This window comes from Leucoraja erinacea, unplaced genomic scaffold (assembly GCF_028641065.1).
Source record: "Leucoraja erinacea ecotype New England unplaced genomic scaffold, Leri_hhj_1 Leri_735S, whole genome shotgun sequence".
Classification (NCBI taxonomy): Eukaryota; Metazoa; Chordata; class Chondrichthyes; order Rajiformes; family Rajidae; genus Leucoraja; species Leucoraja erinaceus.
This window is the reverse complement of record NW_026576658.1, coordinates 17,268-35,927: the sequence shown is the minus strand read 5'-3', so window position 1 is coordinate 35,927 and position 18,660 is coordinate 17,268. Positions and strand designations below refer to the sequence as shown.

General features: G+C 52.1%; 1 protein-coding gene across 2 annotated transcripts; it reads left to right on the top strand.

Moving 5' to 3' along the window:
* The first annotated feature begins 7,838 nt into the window (after positions 1-7,838).
* On the top strand, positions 7,839-15,117 carry LOC129694629 (zinc finger protein 239-like). 2 transcript variants are annotated; one of them, XM_055631363.1, is made up of 3 exons: positions 7,839-8,005; positions 11,138-11,247; positions 11,873-15,117. In XM_055631363.1, exon 3 carries the CDS (start codon positions 12,004-12,006, stop codon positions 12,967-12,969), a length of 966 nt encoding a protein of 321 aa, XP_055487338.1. In that variant the 5' UTR covers positions 7,839-8,005; positions 11,138-11,247; positions 11,873-12,003; the 3' UTR covers positions 12,970-15,117. The 2 variants fall into 2 exon arrangements, with proteins under 2 accessions (XP_055487338.1, XP_055487336.1); XM_055631361.1 differs by lacking the exon at positions 11,138-11,247 and having other exon boundaries at positions 7,840-8,005.
* The last annotated feature ends 3,543 nt before the right edge of the window (positions 15,118-18,660 follow it).

The following is an 18,660-nucleotide window of genomic DNA, read 5'->3' as shown; positions in this document are numbered from 1 at the left end:
ATGACTACCCAACAGTGACAGTGTGACACATAGATCCTACTGTATGTGGTTAATAAACAATTGATTTTAAAATACATATTGGATTCACCGCCGACCGGGAGATGCCTAACCTGGATCGCAGTTTGAACCTCTGGAATGTTGGGCCTGTGGCAGGGATGGGAATTGGGACTGGAGGAAAGCAGGTGAGTGGACTGAGGCCGAGCCGATGTCTGGTGGAGGGGTGGGGGTGGTCAGGGGGTATGAGGACTGTAGTGTGGGTGGGGAAGAGCTGGGGTCACATGGTTTGAGGGGGATGGGGAAGACCGGTGAGGGAGCGAGGTGAGTAGGCCCCCCTACATCTCAAGGCCCTAAGCTTAAGCTTGTCTAGCTTATATGTAAATCCGGCCCTGCTTCATTGTACTCCTAGACATTATGATGAGGCTGAAGAAAGGTTCCGACCTGAAATGTCACCTATGTCCTCCAGACATGATGCCTGACTCAGAGTTACTCCAGCACTTTGTCTTATTTGTAAGGCAACATCTAGTCCCTTGTGTCCACACTGTGCTTTGAGTGGATAGCACAGTCTTATTTGTTTATTTATTTATTTATTTTGTTTATTCCGAACAAGTAAAGACATTAAAGACATTAATAGTAACAAAATCGAAATTATCAAACAATTGGACATTACAATCAATATTTACAAGCAATGAAAAGAACAAAAAGCAAATTTCCAATGTCCAACTCTGTGTCTGTACAAGCTCGAAAAGGAGTGAGAAGAAGAATAACTTATTAAATCTCACCCCTTTTCCCCAACACTTCTACCATATTTAAAAATCAATTAATTAATAATAATAATACTACCCCAGGCAATTTCCCCATAATACCTACAGACATATATATACATACAACTATTATACACATACAAACTTCATATATGAAGTAACCAAACATAAGTAAACAATTGTAAAGCAATAGACAAACATTAACCCCCACTTGTCAACCATCTCCTCCATCCCGGTACCCCTTGAAAATTATTTTTTATATATCATGTTAAAATGATTCATGTTTGTACATTGCTTTAATTCCTCGTTCAATTTGTTCCACACTCCCACTCCACAAACCGGAATACAAAAGGTTTTTCTAGTCGTACGGACTCTTTGTTTCTTAAAATTAAATATTCCTCTTACCCTGTATGTCAAAACATATGACAATAATAAACCAATATCTCTCTAGAATTTAGAAGATTGAGAGGGGATCTTATAGAAACTTACAAAATTCTTAAGGGGTTGGACAGGCTAGATGCAGGAAGATTGTTCCCGATGTTAGGGAAGTCCTGGACAAGGGGTCACAGCTTAAGGATAAGGGGGGAAATCCTTTAAAACCGAGATGAGAAGAACTTTTTTCACGCAGAGAGTGGTGAATCTCTGGAACTCTCTGCCACAGAGGGTAGTTGAGGCCACTTCATTGGCTATATTTAAGAGGGAGTTAGATGTGGCCCTTGTGGCTAAGGGGATCAGGGGGTATGGAGAGAAGGCAGGTACGGGATACTGAGTTGGATGATCAGCCATGATCATATTGAATGGCGGTGCAGGCTCGAAGGGCCGAATGGCCTACTCCTGCACCTAATTTCTATGTTTCTATGTTTCTAATATCAAGGCAATATAGTGAGGTTAAAATCCCCACCGTTGCCCACATCCTACTGCCATTTGTCTACATATTTATTCTTCTAAATCCCACTGACTATTTGAAGGCCTGCTGGATAGTCCCATCATAATCACCACCCCATCCTTAGCACTACCAGGGGTGGTGGAGACAGATACAATGGGCCTTTAGATAGCCACATGGAGAGATATGCTTCACAGTTTATCTTGGCATCATGTTGGCACAGATATTTTGTGGGCTGAAGGGCCTGTTCCCCTGTCCCAAAGCACAACTAAAGCCTATTGCCTAGCGGGAAAGATCAAACTGACTTTCACCACAATGGGACATTGGGGAAAGTGCCCGATTCTGTGTGGAGTTTCTCTTCCTGATCTCAAGCCTGCATAGCCAGGTCTGATCACGTCCAAAACTCCCTTCACCCGCAGGCTAAAGCAGTAACGTTCAGTTTAGTTTATTATTGTCACGTGTACTGAGGTACGGTGAAAAGCTCTTGTTGCATGCTATCCAATCAAAGACTATATATGATTACAATCAAGCCGTCCACAATGTACAGATAAAGGTATAACATTTAGTGCTCCGAGCTGCCCTCTTGTGGTAGAATGGATAATTACATGCATAGTAGTTGGTTAAGATTACAACAGCTCTTGGAGCCAAGGTATTTCAGATGCTGGAATCTTGAGCAAAAAACAAAGTGCTGGAGGAACTCAGTGGGATGGACAGGCGATGTTTCAGGTCGGGGCCCTTCTTCATCATACTGAACCTGGAGCCCCATTGAAATACAGCATGGAAATAGGCCCTTCGACCCACCAAGTTCACACTGACCATCGATCGCACGTTCACGCTTGTTTTCCCACTTTCTCATCCACTCCCTACACACTAGGGTCAATTTACAGAGGGCCAATTAATCTACTCACCTGCACGTCTTTGGGATGTGGGAGGAAACCAGAGCACCGGAGGAAACCTTCGAGGTCACAGGGAGAACATGCAAACTCCACACAGACAGCGCCAATCTCACCATTGTGCCATCCTGTAATCTTCTAATCCATGACAAAATTCAGGCGATTAAGTGCAAGGAGCACAGATCAGCCACATGATCACGGGTGAATAGCATCTTCCTGCATCACAGCTCCTCCAGTGGGAAAGGTCTGATTTAGTGTTCAGTTTAGTTAAGAGGGGCAGAGTGTATAAACTACAAAAGACAGCACCCAACCTCAGGATCGAACCCGGGTTTCTGGATCTGAGAGGCAGCTGAGAGGCAGCGGTCTTACCCGCTGCGCCACTAGTGGCAGCACAGTGGTGTAATAATAATAATAATAATCTTATTTATATAGCACATTTTTAGTCAACTTGCATTGACCCCAAAGTGCTTCACATAATTACATTACATTTACACACAGGCAAAGGTGGGTGAAGTGTCTTGCCCCAAGGACACAATGACAGTATGCACTCCAAGCGGGATTCGAACCGGCTACCTTCCGGTCGCCAGCCGAACACTTAGCCCATTGCGCCATCTGTCGTCCCATCCTGAGCAGGGACACGGGCTCGTTCACCCAACTCATCCATCCCAACCAAGATACACCATCTAAACTAACCCCATTTGCATCTGATCACCCATATCCCTCCCATTAATTTTGCTGTATTTAATACATATATGTGTAGTGGTAGAGACACTGCCTTACAGCGCCACAGACCTGGGTTCAATCCTGACTGTGTGGAGTTTGTACGTTCTCCCTGTGACTGTGTGTGTTTTCTCAGGGCAGTCCGCTATTCTCCCACATTCCCACAAAGATATGCAGGGTTGTACATTAATTGGCTTCTGTAAAATAAATTGTAAATTGTCCCTAGTGTGTAATATAGTGCTAGAGTACCGGGATCGCTGGTCAGCACGGGCATGGTGGGTCAAAGGCACTGTTTCTGTGCAATATCTCTCCAGTTTGAAGTCACTGTGTGCCCTACCTCAAGACTTTGACACAAAGGGGAGGAAAGATCAGCAAAACGACAGTGGAGGGTGTTACAGGGAGAACGTACAAACTCCAGCAGCATACTGCACAGAAACAGGCCCACGTGGGACCAGAACCAAAGGGTTTCACAGTTCCAAGTGTTCCTGATTGTCCATGAGACCAGCCAGAATCTCTCGGCTACTCACTGAATCGTTTCTTATGCCCGGTCCGAACCCGGTTCGAACTCCTGATGTCTTGCTTGGAATCCTTGCACTTCTGGCAGATGAAGACCTCGGGGCCGTTCGATTTCCTGATCTTAGCACAGGATAGGTGGATCCAGGTGCCACACTCGTTACATTCAATCATCGGTCTGCCCGCAAAAGGCTTCATACGGAAACATGTGATCAGATCCCAAGAATCGTCTTCTGAAAGGACACAATCAGCCAATGGTGGAGTTTGCATGTTCTCCCTGTGACCACGAAGGTTTCCTCCGGTGCTCTGGTTTCCTCCCACATCCCAAAGTCGTGCGGGTTTGTAGGTTAACGTACAATATTCAGTGGCGATAGAGCCAGATAGCAGGGACACGGGCTCGTTCACCCAACTCATCCATCCCAACCAAGATACTCCGTCTAAACTAAGCCCATTTGCATCTGATCACCCATATCCCTCCCATTAATTTTGCTGTATTTAATATATATATGACTGCCCTCTGGTGGAAATAAATGTTGAGATATTTTGATTTAATCTGGATTGAACATCCACTATATATGCAACGAGCTGCCAGAGTAGGTAGTTGAGGCAGGTACTATCACAACTTTTAAAAAGCATTTGGACTGGTACATAGACAGGATAGGTTAGGAGGGATAGGGGCCAAAGGCAGGGGTTTGGACTGGTGAAGATGGGGCATGTTGGTCAGTGTGGGAAAGTTGAAACAAGGGGCCTGTTTCCACGCAATATGACTCTGTTCCACTTTCTGGACATTCCTGTTCCTTCAAACAACCTACTCCAATCAACTTGAGCAAGTCTAGTGCCTCCAAAGTTGACCATGCTCCAATTTAGCCTTTAAACATGTGGGACAGCCCTCTCTATCCATACGTAACTATCTTAAACCAACAGAACAGTGGTCACTGGTCCTAAAAGACTCATCCACAAACACTTCAACCACTTGCCCCTTCCAATTTCCTAAGACTAGATCAAGCGAGTGGCATGTTGGGCTTTATAACAAAATGAGTTGAGTGTAGGAGCAAAGGGGTCATTCTGCAGTTGTCTAGGACCCTAGTGAGACCACACCTGGAGCATTGTGTGCAGTTTTGGTCCCCTAATTTGAGGAAGGACATACTTGCTCTTGAGGGAGAGCAGCCTAGGTTCACAAGGTTAATTCCCAGGATGGCGGGACTGTCATATGCTGAGAGGATGGAGCGGCTGGGCTTGTATACTCGGGCGTTTAGAAGGATGAGAGGGAATCTTATTTAAACATGTAAGATTATTAAGGGTTTGGATACGCTAGAGGCAGGAAACATGTTCCCGATTTTGGGGGAGTCCAGAACCAGGGGCCACGGTTTAAGAATAAGGGGTAAGCTATTTAGAACTGAGATGAGGAAACACATTTTCACACAGAGTTGTGTGTCTGTGGAATTCTCTGCCTCAGAGGGCAATGGAGGCCGGGTCTCTGGATACTTTCAAGAGAGAGCTAGATACGGATCTTAAAGATAGCGGAGTCAGGGGATATGGCGAGAAGGCTGGAACGGGGTACTGATTGGGGATGATCAGCCATGATCACATTGAATGGTGGTGCTGGCTTGAAGTGCCGAATGGCCTCCTCCTGCACCTATTGTCTATTAAATCTTGCCCCTCTCACCTTAAATCTATGTCCTCCGATTCTTGATTCCCCTCCCATGGATAAACGTGTGCATTCACCCTCTGTTCCTGTCATGATTTTATCCACCTCTGTATGAACATCCTTCAGCCTCCTGCAATCCAAGGAATGAAGACCCAGGCTGCTCAAACTCCACTTGTAGATCAGGCTAGTCCTGGCAACATCCAGGTAAACTTCCTACTGTTATTTCAGACACTCTCCGATATCTGCTGTGAGACGCTGTGGCTCAGAGGTGTCGAGTGGGGTCCACTCCTGACACCTTGGAGTGCCTTTTTAAATTTAGCTAGCTTGGTTTAAATATGAGTGATTGCATCATGAGCGAGGTGGAGCCGTGTGTCTGCGGGGTGGAGGCGAGAGAGTGGTGTTCAAAGATCTTTGATTGAAACTCTCCACCAAATATCCTATAGCGAAGCAAGATGGGCTACTCCTGCTAAATGCAATGGACTGACGTGTAGTAGCTATGGAGGGGATCATGGGCATTTTTCCACGCCCATTTTAGCAACCTGAGCCTACCTAACCCGACCCGACTCGCACTGTAATCAATGTTGCGGGGCAACAGTTTGTGTGGGTTAGATTCATAAATCTGTCAGTTCAAACTTCTTGTCAAGAATAAAATTTGATTCTGGTAATTGTCTTTTTTAATGTTTTTTAAATCATTTCTTTTTAAATGGCTCACAAGCAGTGTTTGAGTTGATTTTGTAGTAACCGGAACCGACCCGACTCGCAGGGTGATTGACAGGGGGGGACTTTTTGTGCGTGATTATAGGGTTAGATTCATAATTCTGTTAGTTCATAATTCTGTTGATTCTTGTTAAAGAATAAAATGTTTATAAACACACATACATGAAAATTATATAAATGTATATAACACACACAATTATATTTCTTCTAATCCAATAATGAACTTTATTTCAGACTAGACAAGGGACATTAAATAAGAAACATTGTAAATAAGAAACATTGTCTTGGGGCACTCTCTCTCCTCGCTGCCCTGGGCCCCGCACTCTCTCTCCCCGCTGCCCCACTGCCCCGCTGCCCCGCACTCTCACTCCCCGCTGCCCCGGGCCCCGCTCTCTCTCCCCGCTGCCCCGGGCCCCGCACTCTCTCTCCCCGCTGCCCCGGGCCCCGCACTCTCTCTCCCCGCTGCCCCGGGCCCCGCACTCTCTCTCCCCGCTGCCCCGGGCCCCACACTCCCTCTCCCCGCTGCCCCGGGCCCCGCACTCTCTCTCCCCGCTGCCCCGGGCCCCGCACTCCCTCTCCCCGCTGCCCCGGGCCCCGCACTCTCTCTCCCCGCTGCCCCGGGCCCCGCACTCTCTCTCCACGCTGCCCCGCACTCTCTCTCCCCGCTGCCCCGGGCCCCGCACTCCCTCTGCCCCGGGCCCCGCACTCCCTCTCCCCGCTGCCCCGGGCCCCGCACTCTCTCTCCCCGCTGCCCCGGCCCCCGCACTCTCTCTCCCCGCTGCCCCGGACCCCGCACTCTCTCCCCCGCTGCCCCGGGCCCCGCACTCTCTCTCCCCGCGCTGCCCCGACCCCGCACTCTCTCTCCCCGCTGCCCCGGGCCCCGCACTCCCTCTCCCCCCGCTGGCCCGGACCCCGCACTCTCTCTCCCCGCTGCCCCCGGCCCCGCACTCCCTCTCCCCGCTGCCCCGGGCCCCGCACTCTCTCTCCCCGCTGCCCCGGGCCCCGCACTCTCTCTCCCCGCTGCCCCGCACTCTCTCTCCCCGCTGCCCCAGACCCCGCACTCTCTCTCCCCGCTGCCCCCGGCCCCGCACTCCTCTCCCCGCTGCCCCGGGCCCCGCTGCCCCGGGCCCCGCACTCTCTCTCCCCGCTGCCCCCCGCTGCCCCGCACTCTCTCTCCCCGCTGCCCCGGGCCCCGCACTCTCTCTCCCCGCTGCCCCGGGCCCCGCACTCCCTCTCCCCGCTGCCCCGGACCCCGCACTCCCTCTCCCCGCTGCCCCGGGCTACCCCGGGCCCCGCACTCTCTCTCCTCGCTGCCCCGGACCCCGCACTCCTTCTCCCCGCTGCCCCGCACTCCCTCTCCCCGCTGCCCTGGGCCCCGCACTCCCTCTCCCCGCTGCCCCGGGCCCCGCACTCTCTCTCCCCGCTGCCCCGGGCCCCGCACTCTCTCTCCCCGTTGCCCCGCACTCTCCTCGCTGCGGATCCAATCTTTGGCCGGAAGCAAGAAAGCGGAGCAAGATGGCGGAGTCAGGGTTGCTAAAATGTGTCCTGTAATCGCCCATGAATCCGCCCATGAGCGGACAACACGTTTGCGTGAGAGTAACCCATCTTGCTCCGCTATAAGATCTTTGGTCCAGTGCGGGTCGGCTCCATCTTGGCCGTCGCGTAATTTCCGGGCTGAGGCCGCCCCGCAGCCTGCGGGGCAACGGGCCGGGGCCAGCGACGTCATTTCCGGGCTGATGCCCCTGCGCCGCGCGGTCTCTCTCTCTCTCTCTCCGTCTCCGGGGCAACGGGCAGCGCGCGGGCGGGATGAGATGAGCCGCGAGTGAGTGAGTGAGTGAGTGAGGACCCGGGCCGGGCCGGGCCGGACACGGTGAGAGGCTCCGGTGGATCAGGGCGGGCGGGGCGGGCGCGCTGGCTGGGGATTCGGTGCCGGGGGGTCCAGGCCGCGGCCTCGCACCCGGGAGACAGTGACTGGGCCTGGGGTTGGCGGAGCCCGGGGAGCCGGGCCTGGGCCTGGGGTTGGGGTTGGCGGAGCCCGGGGAGCCGGGCCTGGGGTTGGCGGAGCTCGGGGAGCCGGGCCTGGGGCCTGGGGTCGGGTCTGTGCCGGGTCCCGCCGCCGCCGCCGCCGCAACACGACCATCAATCTCGGGTGGGGCTGGTGGGTCGGCGCCGGATAGGCATGTGGATGAGAAGGGAATGGAGGGTTATGGTATGAGTGCAGGCAGGTGGGACTAAGGGGAAAAAAGTTGTTCGGCACGGACTTGTAGGGCCGAGATGGCCTGTTTCCGTGCTGTAATTGTTATATGGTTATGGTTTATAACAAAAGGAGTCGAGTATAGAAGCAAAGAGGTCCTTCTGCAGTTGTACAGAGCCCTAGTGAGACCACACCTGGAGTATTGTGTGCAGTTTTGGTCCCCTAATTTGTGGAAGGACATTCTTGCTATTGAGGGACTGCAGTGTAGGTTAATTCCAGGGATGGCGGGACTGTCATATGCTGAGAGAATGGAGCAGCTGGGCTTGTACACGCTGGAGTTTAGAAGGATGAGAGGGAATCTCATTGAAACATATAAGATTGTTAATCATCTCCCCCTATGTATGCCTTCCGCAAAGACCGCCCCTCCGCAACTCCCTTGTCAATTCTTCCCTTCCCTCCGGTACCACCCCCTCCCCGGGCACTTTCCGTTGCAACCGCAAGAAATGCAACACCTGTCCCTTCACCTCCCCCCTCGACTACATTCAAGGACCCAAGCAGTCATTCCAGGTGTGACAAAGGTTCACCTCTATCTCCTCCAACCTCATCTACTGCATCAGCTGCTCTAGATGTCAGCTGATTTACATCGGGGAGACTAAGCGGAGGTTGGGCGATCGTTTCGCCGAACACCTCCGCTCAGTCCGCAATAACCTACCTGAACTCCCGGTGGCTCAACACCTCAACTCCCCCTCCCATTCCCAATCCGACCTCTCTGTCCTGGGTCTCCTCCATTGCCAGAGTGAGCAACACCAGTAATTGGAGGAACAGCACCTCATATTCCGCATGGGCAGCTTGCGTCCTGATGGCATGAACGTTGAATTCTCCCAATTTTGCTAGCCCGTGCTGTCTCCTCCCCTTCCTTAACCCTCGAGCTGTCTCCTCCCATTCCCCCGCCCTCGGGTTCCTCCTCCTCCCTTTTTCCTTCCTTCTCCCCCCCACTCCCCATCAGTCTGAAGAAGGGTTTCGGCCCGAAACGTCGCCTATTTCCTTCGCTCCATAGATGCTGCTGCACCCGCTGAGTTTCTCCAGCAATTTTGTGTACCTAAGATTGTTAAGGGTTTGGACACGCCAGAGGCAGGAAATTAGAATAGCTAAAAGAAGACATGAGGTTGCTTTGGCAAGTAAGGTGAAAGTAAATCCAAAGGGTTTCTACAGCTATATTAATAGGAAAAGGATAACAAGGGATAAAATTGGTCCATTGGAGAGACAGAGTGGACAGCTATCTGCAGAGCCAAAAGAGATGGGGGAGATATTGAACAATTTCTTTTCTTCGGTATTCACCAAGGAGAAGGATATTGAATTATGTGAGGTAAGGGAAACTAGTAGAGTAGCTATGGATACTATGAGTTTCAAAGTAAAAGAACTGACACTTTTGAAAAATATAAAAGTGGATACGTCTCCAGGTCCCTCAGTTGAACAGAGGGATCTGGGAATAACCGTGTATAATTCCTTGAAGGTGGAATCTCATATAGATAGGGTGGTAAAGAAAGCTTTTGGTATGCTAGAATTTATAAATCAGAGCATTGAGTATAGAAGCTGGGATGTAATGTTAAAATTGTACAAGGCATTGGTGAGACCAAATCTGGAGTATGGTGTACAATTTTGGTCGCCCGTTTATAGGAAGGATGTCAACAAAATAGAGAGAGTACAGAGGAGATTTACTAGAATGTTGCCTGGGTTTAAACAACTAAGTTACAGAGAAAGGTTGAATAAGTTAGGTCTTTATTCTCTAGAGCGCAGAAGGTTAAGGGGGGACTTGATAGAGGTCTTTAAAATGATGAGAGGGATGGACAGAGTTGATGTGGACAAGCTTTTCCCTTTGAGAATAGGGAAGATTCAAACAAGAGGACATGACTTCAGAATTAAGGGACAGAAGTTTAGGGGTAACATGAGGGGGAACTTCTTTACTCGGAGAGTGGTAGCGGTGTGGAATGAGCTTCCAGTGGAAGTGGTGGAGGCAGGTTCGTTGGTATCATTTAAAAATAAATTGGATAGGCATATGGATGAGAAGGGAATGGAGGGTTATGGTAGGTGGGACTAAGGGAAAAAAGATGTTCGGCACAGAGTTGTAGGGCCGAGATGGCCTGTACCGTGCTGTAATTGTTATATGGTTAAACATGTTCCCGATGTTGGGGAGTCCAGAACCAGGGGCCACAGTTTAAGAATAAGTAGTAAGACATTTAGAACGGAGATGATGAAACACTTTTTCTGTGGTGAGTCTGTGAAATTCTTCTCCTCAGAGGGCTAGGGAGGCAGGTTCTCTAGATGCTTTCAATAGTGAGCTAGATAGGGCTCTTAAAAATAGCAGAGTCAGGGAATATGGGGAGAAGGCAGGAATGGGGTACTGATTGGGGATGATCAGCCATGAGCACATTGAATGGCGGTGCTGGCTCGATGGGTCGAATGGCCTGCTCCTGCACCTATTGTCTACTATCTCTCTAACCTTCTCTTTATCCCTCTCTCTATCCCTCTCTCTATCTGCAGGATGTACAAGACGGAGTTAGATTTAGCTCTTAGGCTAACGGAATCAAGGAATATGGGGAGAACGTAGGAACGGCTACTGATTGTGGATGATCAGCCATGATCATATTGAAAGGCGGTGCTGGCTTGAAGGGCTGAATGGCCAACTCCTGCACCTTGAACTCCATTCCATGTGTCCTGTTTTCACTCCTTACACTTCCTTATCTCTGTACCTCCCAACAATGAAGAAGGGTCTTGACCTAAAATGTCACAGATTCCCTTTCTCTGCAGAAGCTGCCCGACCCGCTGAATGACTCCAGCACTGTGTGACCTTCTTCCCATGATGCATTCTGCCCCCCACGTGACTGCGCAATGGCAGGGGCGGGGCCGACACCTGTCAGGTGGGCAGTGACGCCAGGGCTCCGATTGTGCAGGCCGTCCGCGTGTGTGGCTGACGTCATAGTGCAGGGCGTGCGGGCGGGCGACTAAACACGGTTCATGAATGTTCGCCTCCCCCCCCCCCCCTCATGCCACCCCCACGTAACTCAGCGCCAATCCCCGGCGCTACGGTGCCGCCTGTCCCCCTCGAATTAGCGGTAACGTCAGGGCGCCAGTGGTGCCCGCACTGTGCGCAGCAGACGTCACGGCGCTGGGCGGGGAGACGTTCGGGCGACTCGACTCAGTGCCTGGATGCTCAGCACCTCCCAGTTCAGTGCGCCCCCCCCTACTCCCACTTGCCTCCTCAACCCCTCCTCTACCCTCACACTCTGCCCCTTCTCCCCCTCACAACACACCATCCCTTCTCCCCCTCCCCTCACTTCCACCGTCCTCATCCCATTCCCCATTTCCGCCCTTGCCTGCACACAACCTCTTCCCTCCTTCCCCACTTCCTATCATCCCATCACTCCCCCAGCCCCCCTTGCTCACACCCCCACTCCACCCCCGCCCCCCTTCAAGCACTAGTAATGTTTACACGTTAGTAATGTCCTGTTTGCCAGCTTGTTGACCCTCTGTGTTCCACTGCAGGGTTTAGGAGCCGTTGCTGTGGACGGAGAGACGGAGGCGTGAGCGGCAATAGAGTGCGGCCAGGGTGCTGGTGAGTGCCCCCTCCCCTTTCTGCTCGGTGTGCGGGCTGAGCTTCGAGGGGCTGAGCTTCGATGGAGGACCACATGGCGGGGCCCAACAAGGAGAAGCGTTATGAGTGTGATGTGTGTGGCAAGGCCTGGCGGTACCCGAGCGAGCTGGAGGCCCACCGGCGGGTTCACACGGGAGAACGCCCCTTTGACTGCAGAGAGTGTGGCAAGAACTTCAAGACGGCGAATGACCTGAAGGTCCACCAGCGAGTGCACACGGGCGAGAGGCCCTATGGCTGCTCCACCTGTGGCAGGAGCTTTACCCAGTTGTCGGGGCTGCGGGAGCACCAGTTGGGGCACAGCAGTGAGTGGCCTTTCTCCTGCTCCGACTGCGGCAAAGGCTTCAAGTCTTCGCCGGTACTGAAGGTGCATAGGCGCCTGCACACCGGGGAACGCCCTTACACCTGCACCCTGTGCGGCAAGGGCTTCACCCACTCCAAAAACCTGCTGGTCCACCAGCGCAGCCACACCGGTGAGCGCCCCTACACCTGCACCCATTGCGGCAAGGGCTACACCCGCTCCAGCAGCCTGCTGGTGCACCAGCGCACTCACACCGGCGAGCGCCCCTACATCTGCACCCAGTGTGGCATGGGATTTACCCGCTCCACACATCTGCTGTCCCACCAGCGGGTGCACTCCGGTGAGCGGCCCTTTGGCTGCTCTGACTGCGGCAAGGACTTCAAGGATGCGCAACAGCTGAAGATCCACCGGCGAGTGCACACGGGCGAGAAGCCCCATGGCTGCTCCACCTGCGGCAAGAGCTTTGCCCGGTCATCGGGGCTATGCCAGCACCGGCGGGTGCACAGCGGTGAGCGGCCCTTCACCTGTTCTGACTGCGGCAAAGGCTTCAAGTCGTCCGCTCACCTGAAGGTGCACAGGAGCCTGCACACCGGGGAGCGGCCCTACACCTGCATCGACTGTGGCATGGGCTTTACCCAGTCCACCAGGCTGCTAGAGCACCAGCGCACCCACATCGACGAGTGCCCCTAAACCTGCGCCCAGTGCGGCAAGGACTTCACCCGCTCCACCAAGTTGCTGTCTGTCCACCAGCAGGTGCACGCCGGTGACCGTCCCGTCCCCAGCCCGGTGTGTGGAGAGCTCTTTGCCATGGCCTCGCACGCCCTGTCTCAACACCACGTGCACACCAGTGGCCCGCCCTACGACTGCCCGTACTGTGGTGAGACGTTTTACAGCTCACGGGGGTTGCGGCAGCACCGGCGGGCCCACGTCGGCGAGCAGCTGCTCCCACTGTGACAAGAGAGCATGGGGGCTGCGGGAGCACCAGCGGATACACACCAGGGAGAGACCCTTTGTGTGGCAAGGGTTTCACCCATATGTACAGCACCGGCGTACCCACAAAGGTAAGCGTCCCTTCCCCTGCCCGTCTTGTGGTAAAGGCTCCACCCGCCTTGACCACCTGCTGAAGCACCAACGAGTCCACACCGGCCAGCGCCCCTTCACCTGCCAGCTCTGTGGCAAGGCCTTTGCCCGCTTCTCCAGCCTGCTGGCACACCGTCACGTGGATAGGCGCTGTTTCGGTAAACACAAAATGCTGGAAGAAATGGGTAACATTTCAAGTCGAGACCCTTCTTCAATCGCGACCCGAAACGCCACCCAGACCTTTTCTCCAGTGATGCTGTCTGTCCCGCTGAGTTTCTCCATAATTTTGTTTCCTTTTTTGTAAACCCGCATCTGCAGTTCCTTGTTTTTAAACCATTCTTGTTAACCATCTCTGCACCTTCCCCTAAGCCTCCACATCAGTCCTGTAATGGAGTGACCAGAACTGTATGCAATACCACAAATGCTACCTGACCAATGTCCCTTAAAGCTGCACATTTACACTCCTCTATCCTTACCTCACATCCTTTTATCTCCTTATTTTCCCTCGCCTCTGACACTCATCTGGCGATCACCCCCTCATCTGTTAACATAGTGTCAGTCTGACCCGAAATGTTACCTATCCATGTTCCCCACAGATGCTGCTTGACCCGCTGAGTTACTCCAGCACTCTGTGAAACGTCACCTATCCATGTTCTCCACAGATGCTGCCAGACCCGCCAAGTTACTGCAGCACCCTGTTTTAGGGTCATAGAGTGTGGAAACAGGCCCTTCGGCCCAACTTTCCCACACCTACCTACGTGTCTGAACTGCAATAGTCACACCTGCCTGCTTTTGGTACATATCCCTCCAAACTTGTCCTATCCATGCACCTATCAAACTTTCTTAAACGTTGGGATAGTCCCAGCCTCAACTACCTCCTCTGGCAGCTTGTTCTAGCATTTTGTGTCCACCTTTCACTTGCCAGGCTTTGTCCAACCCCAATCTTTCTTTTCCAGCTTCCTCCCCCCACCATCTCCAATCAGTCTGAAGAAGGGTCCAGACTCAAAACGTCGTCTGTCCATTCCGTCTAAAGCGGTGGAGGAATCAGTGGGTCAGGCTGCATCTGTAGAGGGACGGGAATCTAAGGCGACCACTCCCACCTTTCCTTTACAACTTTCTCCAACCCCCACACCAAGCAGTCTGAAGAAGGGTCCTGACCTAGAATGTTGCCTGTCCATGCTCCCAGAGGTGCAAGTTACTCCAGGAGATTGTGTCTCTTTTTGTAAACCAGCATCTGCTGTTCCTTGTATCTAGACTAGGCGTGCATTACACCCTACACTTGCGCTCGGTCCACCAAGGCCTGTTGGATCTCCTGGTTGCCGACCATTTTAATTCACCTTCCCATTCCCACACTGATCTTTCTGTCCTGGGCCTCCTCCATTGCCTGTGTGAGGTGACACGCAAACTGGAGGGACAGCACCTCATAGCTCACAGCCCAATGACATGAACATTGAATTCTCCAAATTCATGCGATATCCCCGATCGTGGGCCATCTCTTCATCATTCCTCTGTCTTCTTCTCGCTGGCGAAAGATATCAGGATTAATCCGGAGTCAGCGCTTCCCGTCCCCTAGCCGTTCCCCCTCAACTCCGAACGTTGAGATCTCGCTCTCCGCCCTTGGACGTCGGCAAGACTCCGTCTGCAGTAAATAAGTTATTTTGCTCGTCAACCTGCTGGAGCCAAGTCGCATTCTAATGAAATAATTGTCTTTTTTTGTGGAAGAAATTAATTTATGGGGAAATTAAAGGAAAATGAAAAGCGGAGACTTTGCTGATTTGCTTCGAGATTTTATTGCATGACTTGACTAAGTGGGACCCGTTGGCTCTCAGCCACACGGGAGGCCTGGTCCCACCAACGCAACCCATTCCCCAACGCAATATTCCACCACTCACCTGTTCCCGCAACGCAACCTGTTCCCTCAAAGCAATATTCCACCACTGGGGGGGGGGGGAGGAGAGAGTGGGGGAAGGGAATTGAGGAGAGGAGGGGTGTGTGTGGGGGAATTATTAATACAAATTAAACACAATACAAGGGAATCTTGACATTATTCTATCTCATTTTAAGGTGGCCCACTCCACCATCCAAGATTCAAGATTCAATCCCCATCCCAAGCCAATCATAAGCCTCTCATTTACAGCAACATGTCTACGTTACTAGCGGTAGGGGGCACGGGAGATCCTCTGAAACGCCTCACAGAAGAGTAAACAAGCTTTGTTAACTATGCTATTTCATGTTTACATTTACTATCCACCCTTCACACATTCCCAGACAAGAGGTAATACATCTAATCTTACTTTGCCGATTCCCACAACCTCTTCTGCACCTGGTCAAGCGAGAGCTGCCAATTGTCACATCCAATATATCTTTTCGTTATCTTGTTCAATTCCAATCAAAATTAAATAAGGAAGGATATTAATTTTTCTTCCACAGTTCCCTCCTTGATGAACACTTAGAGTAAGAAAGGATATTAATATTTTGTCTCATTAATCAGTTGCAAAAATGGAGCCATACACGTCCGATTGTAATTTTGGTTGGAGCAAGCAAAGAGATACCTCCTTGTGCATGGGAAGGAATGTGGGCACAACCCAACATTCTAATCAGATAAGGAAGCTTGTTTACTTCCAGCAGCGAGTTCACTGTGTTCTGTGTGGAAGTTGTTTGTTGGATTTCAAACTCCAACTTCTACCTTCCTCCTGTTTAGATGCCCATCTAGATGCCTCACTTCACCCTCGTATTCTCTCTCATTAATAATAATAATAATAATAAAGTTTATTTATGGGCGCCTTTCAAGAGTCTCAAGCACATCTTCCAAAAATTTTGCAAGTAGAGGAAAAACATGTAAGGGGAATGAAATAAATAGTAGAGACAGTCGGGCGGCTGTGTTCTGGACCAGTTGGAGTCGGTTGATGTAGGTGGAGCTGATGTCAAGGAGAAGTGAGTTGCAGTAGTCCAGTCGGGAGGAGATGAAGGCATGGATGAGTCTTTCAGCAGCGGGAGGTGTGAGAGAGAGTCTGATTTTCGCGATGTTGCGGAGGTGAAAGAAGGAGGTTTTAATGACATGGCGGATGTGAGGCTCAAGGGAGAGGGTGGAATCAAAGATCACGCCAAGGTTGCGGGCCTGGGGAGATGGGGAGACAGTGGTGCCGTCGATGGTGACAGTGGGGTTATTGATTTTGCTGAGTGTGGATTTGGAGCCTATGAGGAGGAATTCTGTCTTATTGCTGTTGAGTTTGAGGAAGTTATGTTGCATCCAGGTTTTTATAACTGACAAACAGGAGTTGATATGGGAGAGGGAGAGGGAGTGGGGGGGGGGGGGGGTTTGTGGGTGATTTGATGCCGAGGTAGATCTGGGTGTCATCGGCGTAACAGTGGAAGTCCAGGTTGAAGTTGTAGATAGCTAGTGCATGTGCCTTTAACATAGTGACCTCACCACCCTTAACCACTCCCCTTATTAGGTGTATAATTGCATGTTCCCGCCCTGGGGTCTCTCTCTCTAGCTCCAGTGACAGACCACGTACAGCTAGTATAGCAATTATGTGAACAGTTAATAAAAGCTACAGTTAAGACAATGTGTTGTTGAGACTTCTCTACATGGTGTCTCAGCTGTGAGACCCTGCGCCTCCTGTTTGCCGGTTTTCTTTTAGTTTATACCCCAGTACCCTTATCCTGTTTCCTTCCCTCGTGCCATGGCAAACTCGTGCCGCAAGCCCGACCCGCTTGTATTTGATGGGGACATTGCCCATCGATGGGATGTCTTCCGACGTGATTTTCAGCATTATGTGACCATCGCCCACCCTGCTGCCACCGCTGAGACGCGTGCATCTCTGCTCCTCAACTTGGCCGGTCCCGACGCCCTGGAACGGTCCGAGTCGTTTGTGTATGCTGCTGGTGAGAGTGCCCTCGATCCGGTATGTCTCATTGCTAAGTTCACTGCCCTGTGTGATGTTCCCACCAACTCTATTTTGGAGCGTTTCAAAATGTTTGGCCGTCGGCAGAGCGCTGACGAGTCCGTCACTAACTACATCGCCGCGTTGAGGCACCTGGCTCGGCGCTGCCGCCTTGATGCCCTGACCCCCGAGCAGCTGACTCGTGATATCCTTGTATACGGCCTCCGCGATACCAAACTGAGAGCAGAACTTCTCAGAATGCCCAACTTTCTCTGGATGCGGCTCTACACGCTGCACTCATGGCTGAAGCTGTCGCCTCTACCCTGCCACCCGAGGACACTCATGTCGACTTAGCCTCTGCCACCGGCCGCCCAAGAAGCGTTGCCCCGCGGCGACAACAGGGTCCACCCCCACCCAGGTCAGGAGTCGCCCGCCGCTGCCCCAACTGCAACTTTGCTACCCATCAATTCAACGTGTGCCCTGCCCTGGGGAAGACCTGCAATTTCTGCAGAAAGCTAAATCATTTTTCTGCAGCCTGCCGAGCCCGCGGGAATCAAGCCCCCCCTTTTCGGAGAGTGCCGGTCAACCTTGCTCAGGCTGATAGTACTGTCTCAGAGCACCTGCCTGATGATCTCACCCTTTCTGATATCAGTTCCTCCGAAGGGGAGGCCAGCGTGTTTTCGCTTCTAGACTCTCATGCTTTGGTTGCTAACCCTTCTGTCCGTGTGACCGTTAATGGTGCGACCTTCTCAGCTAAGTTGGACACAGGCGCTTTTGGAAATGTTATGTCAACAAGCCTGTTTCGCAAGATAAGGTCTGGTGAGAAAGTGTCTCCTGCTCACTCCCGCCTGCATGCATATGGGGGAGCTGTACTCGTTCCTGTGGGAAAGACAACTTTGCACTGCAAGGTCCTGGAGGCCTCTCGGCCCCTCACTTTCTACCTGCTAGATTCCGACAACGTGACCCTACTCGGCGCCCGAGCATGCCAGGACCTCGGTTTGGTCTCCTTTCATCACGACATCCATCAGGTACAGACCCTCATGGACCCCCTGCGTGAATACCCTGATCGCTTCGATGACAGGCTGGGCAAGCTGCCCAGCTGCTACAAGATTGCTGTCGACTCCAGCATAGAGCCTGTGGTCCGCCCGCCACACCGCGTCTCCTTCGCCATGAAGGACAAGGTGAAGTCTGCGTTACTGAACATGGTCTCCAAGGGCATCCTGAAAGAGGTGAGCGAGCCCACCCGGTGGGTCTCCACCATGGTGGTGGCGGCCAAGAAGGACAAATCTGAGATTCGCATTTGCATCAACCCCAAGGACCTGAACCTGGCAATCAAACGCCCGCACTACCCGATGCGCACAGTAGAGGACGTCGCTGCACAGGTTGGCCCGGCCACTGTCTTTTCGGTCCTCGA

Coding starts and splice junctions, on each gene's coding strand:
- LOC129694629 (XM_055631363.1), top strand. CDS start 12,004: ATGGAGGACCACATGGCGGGGCCCAACAAGGAGAAGCGTTATGAGTGT.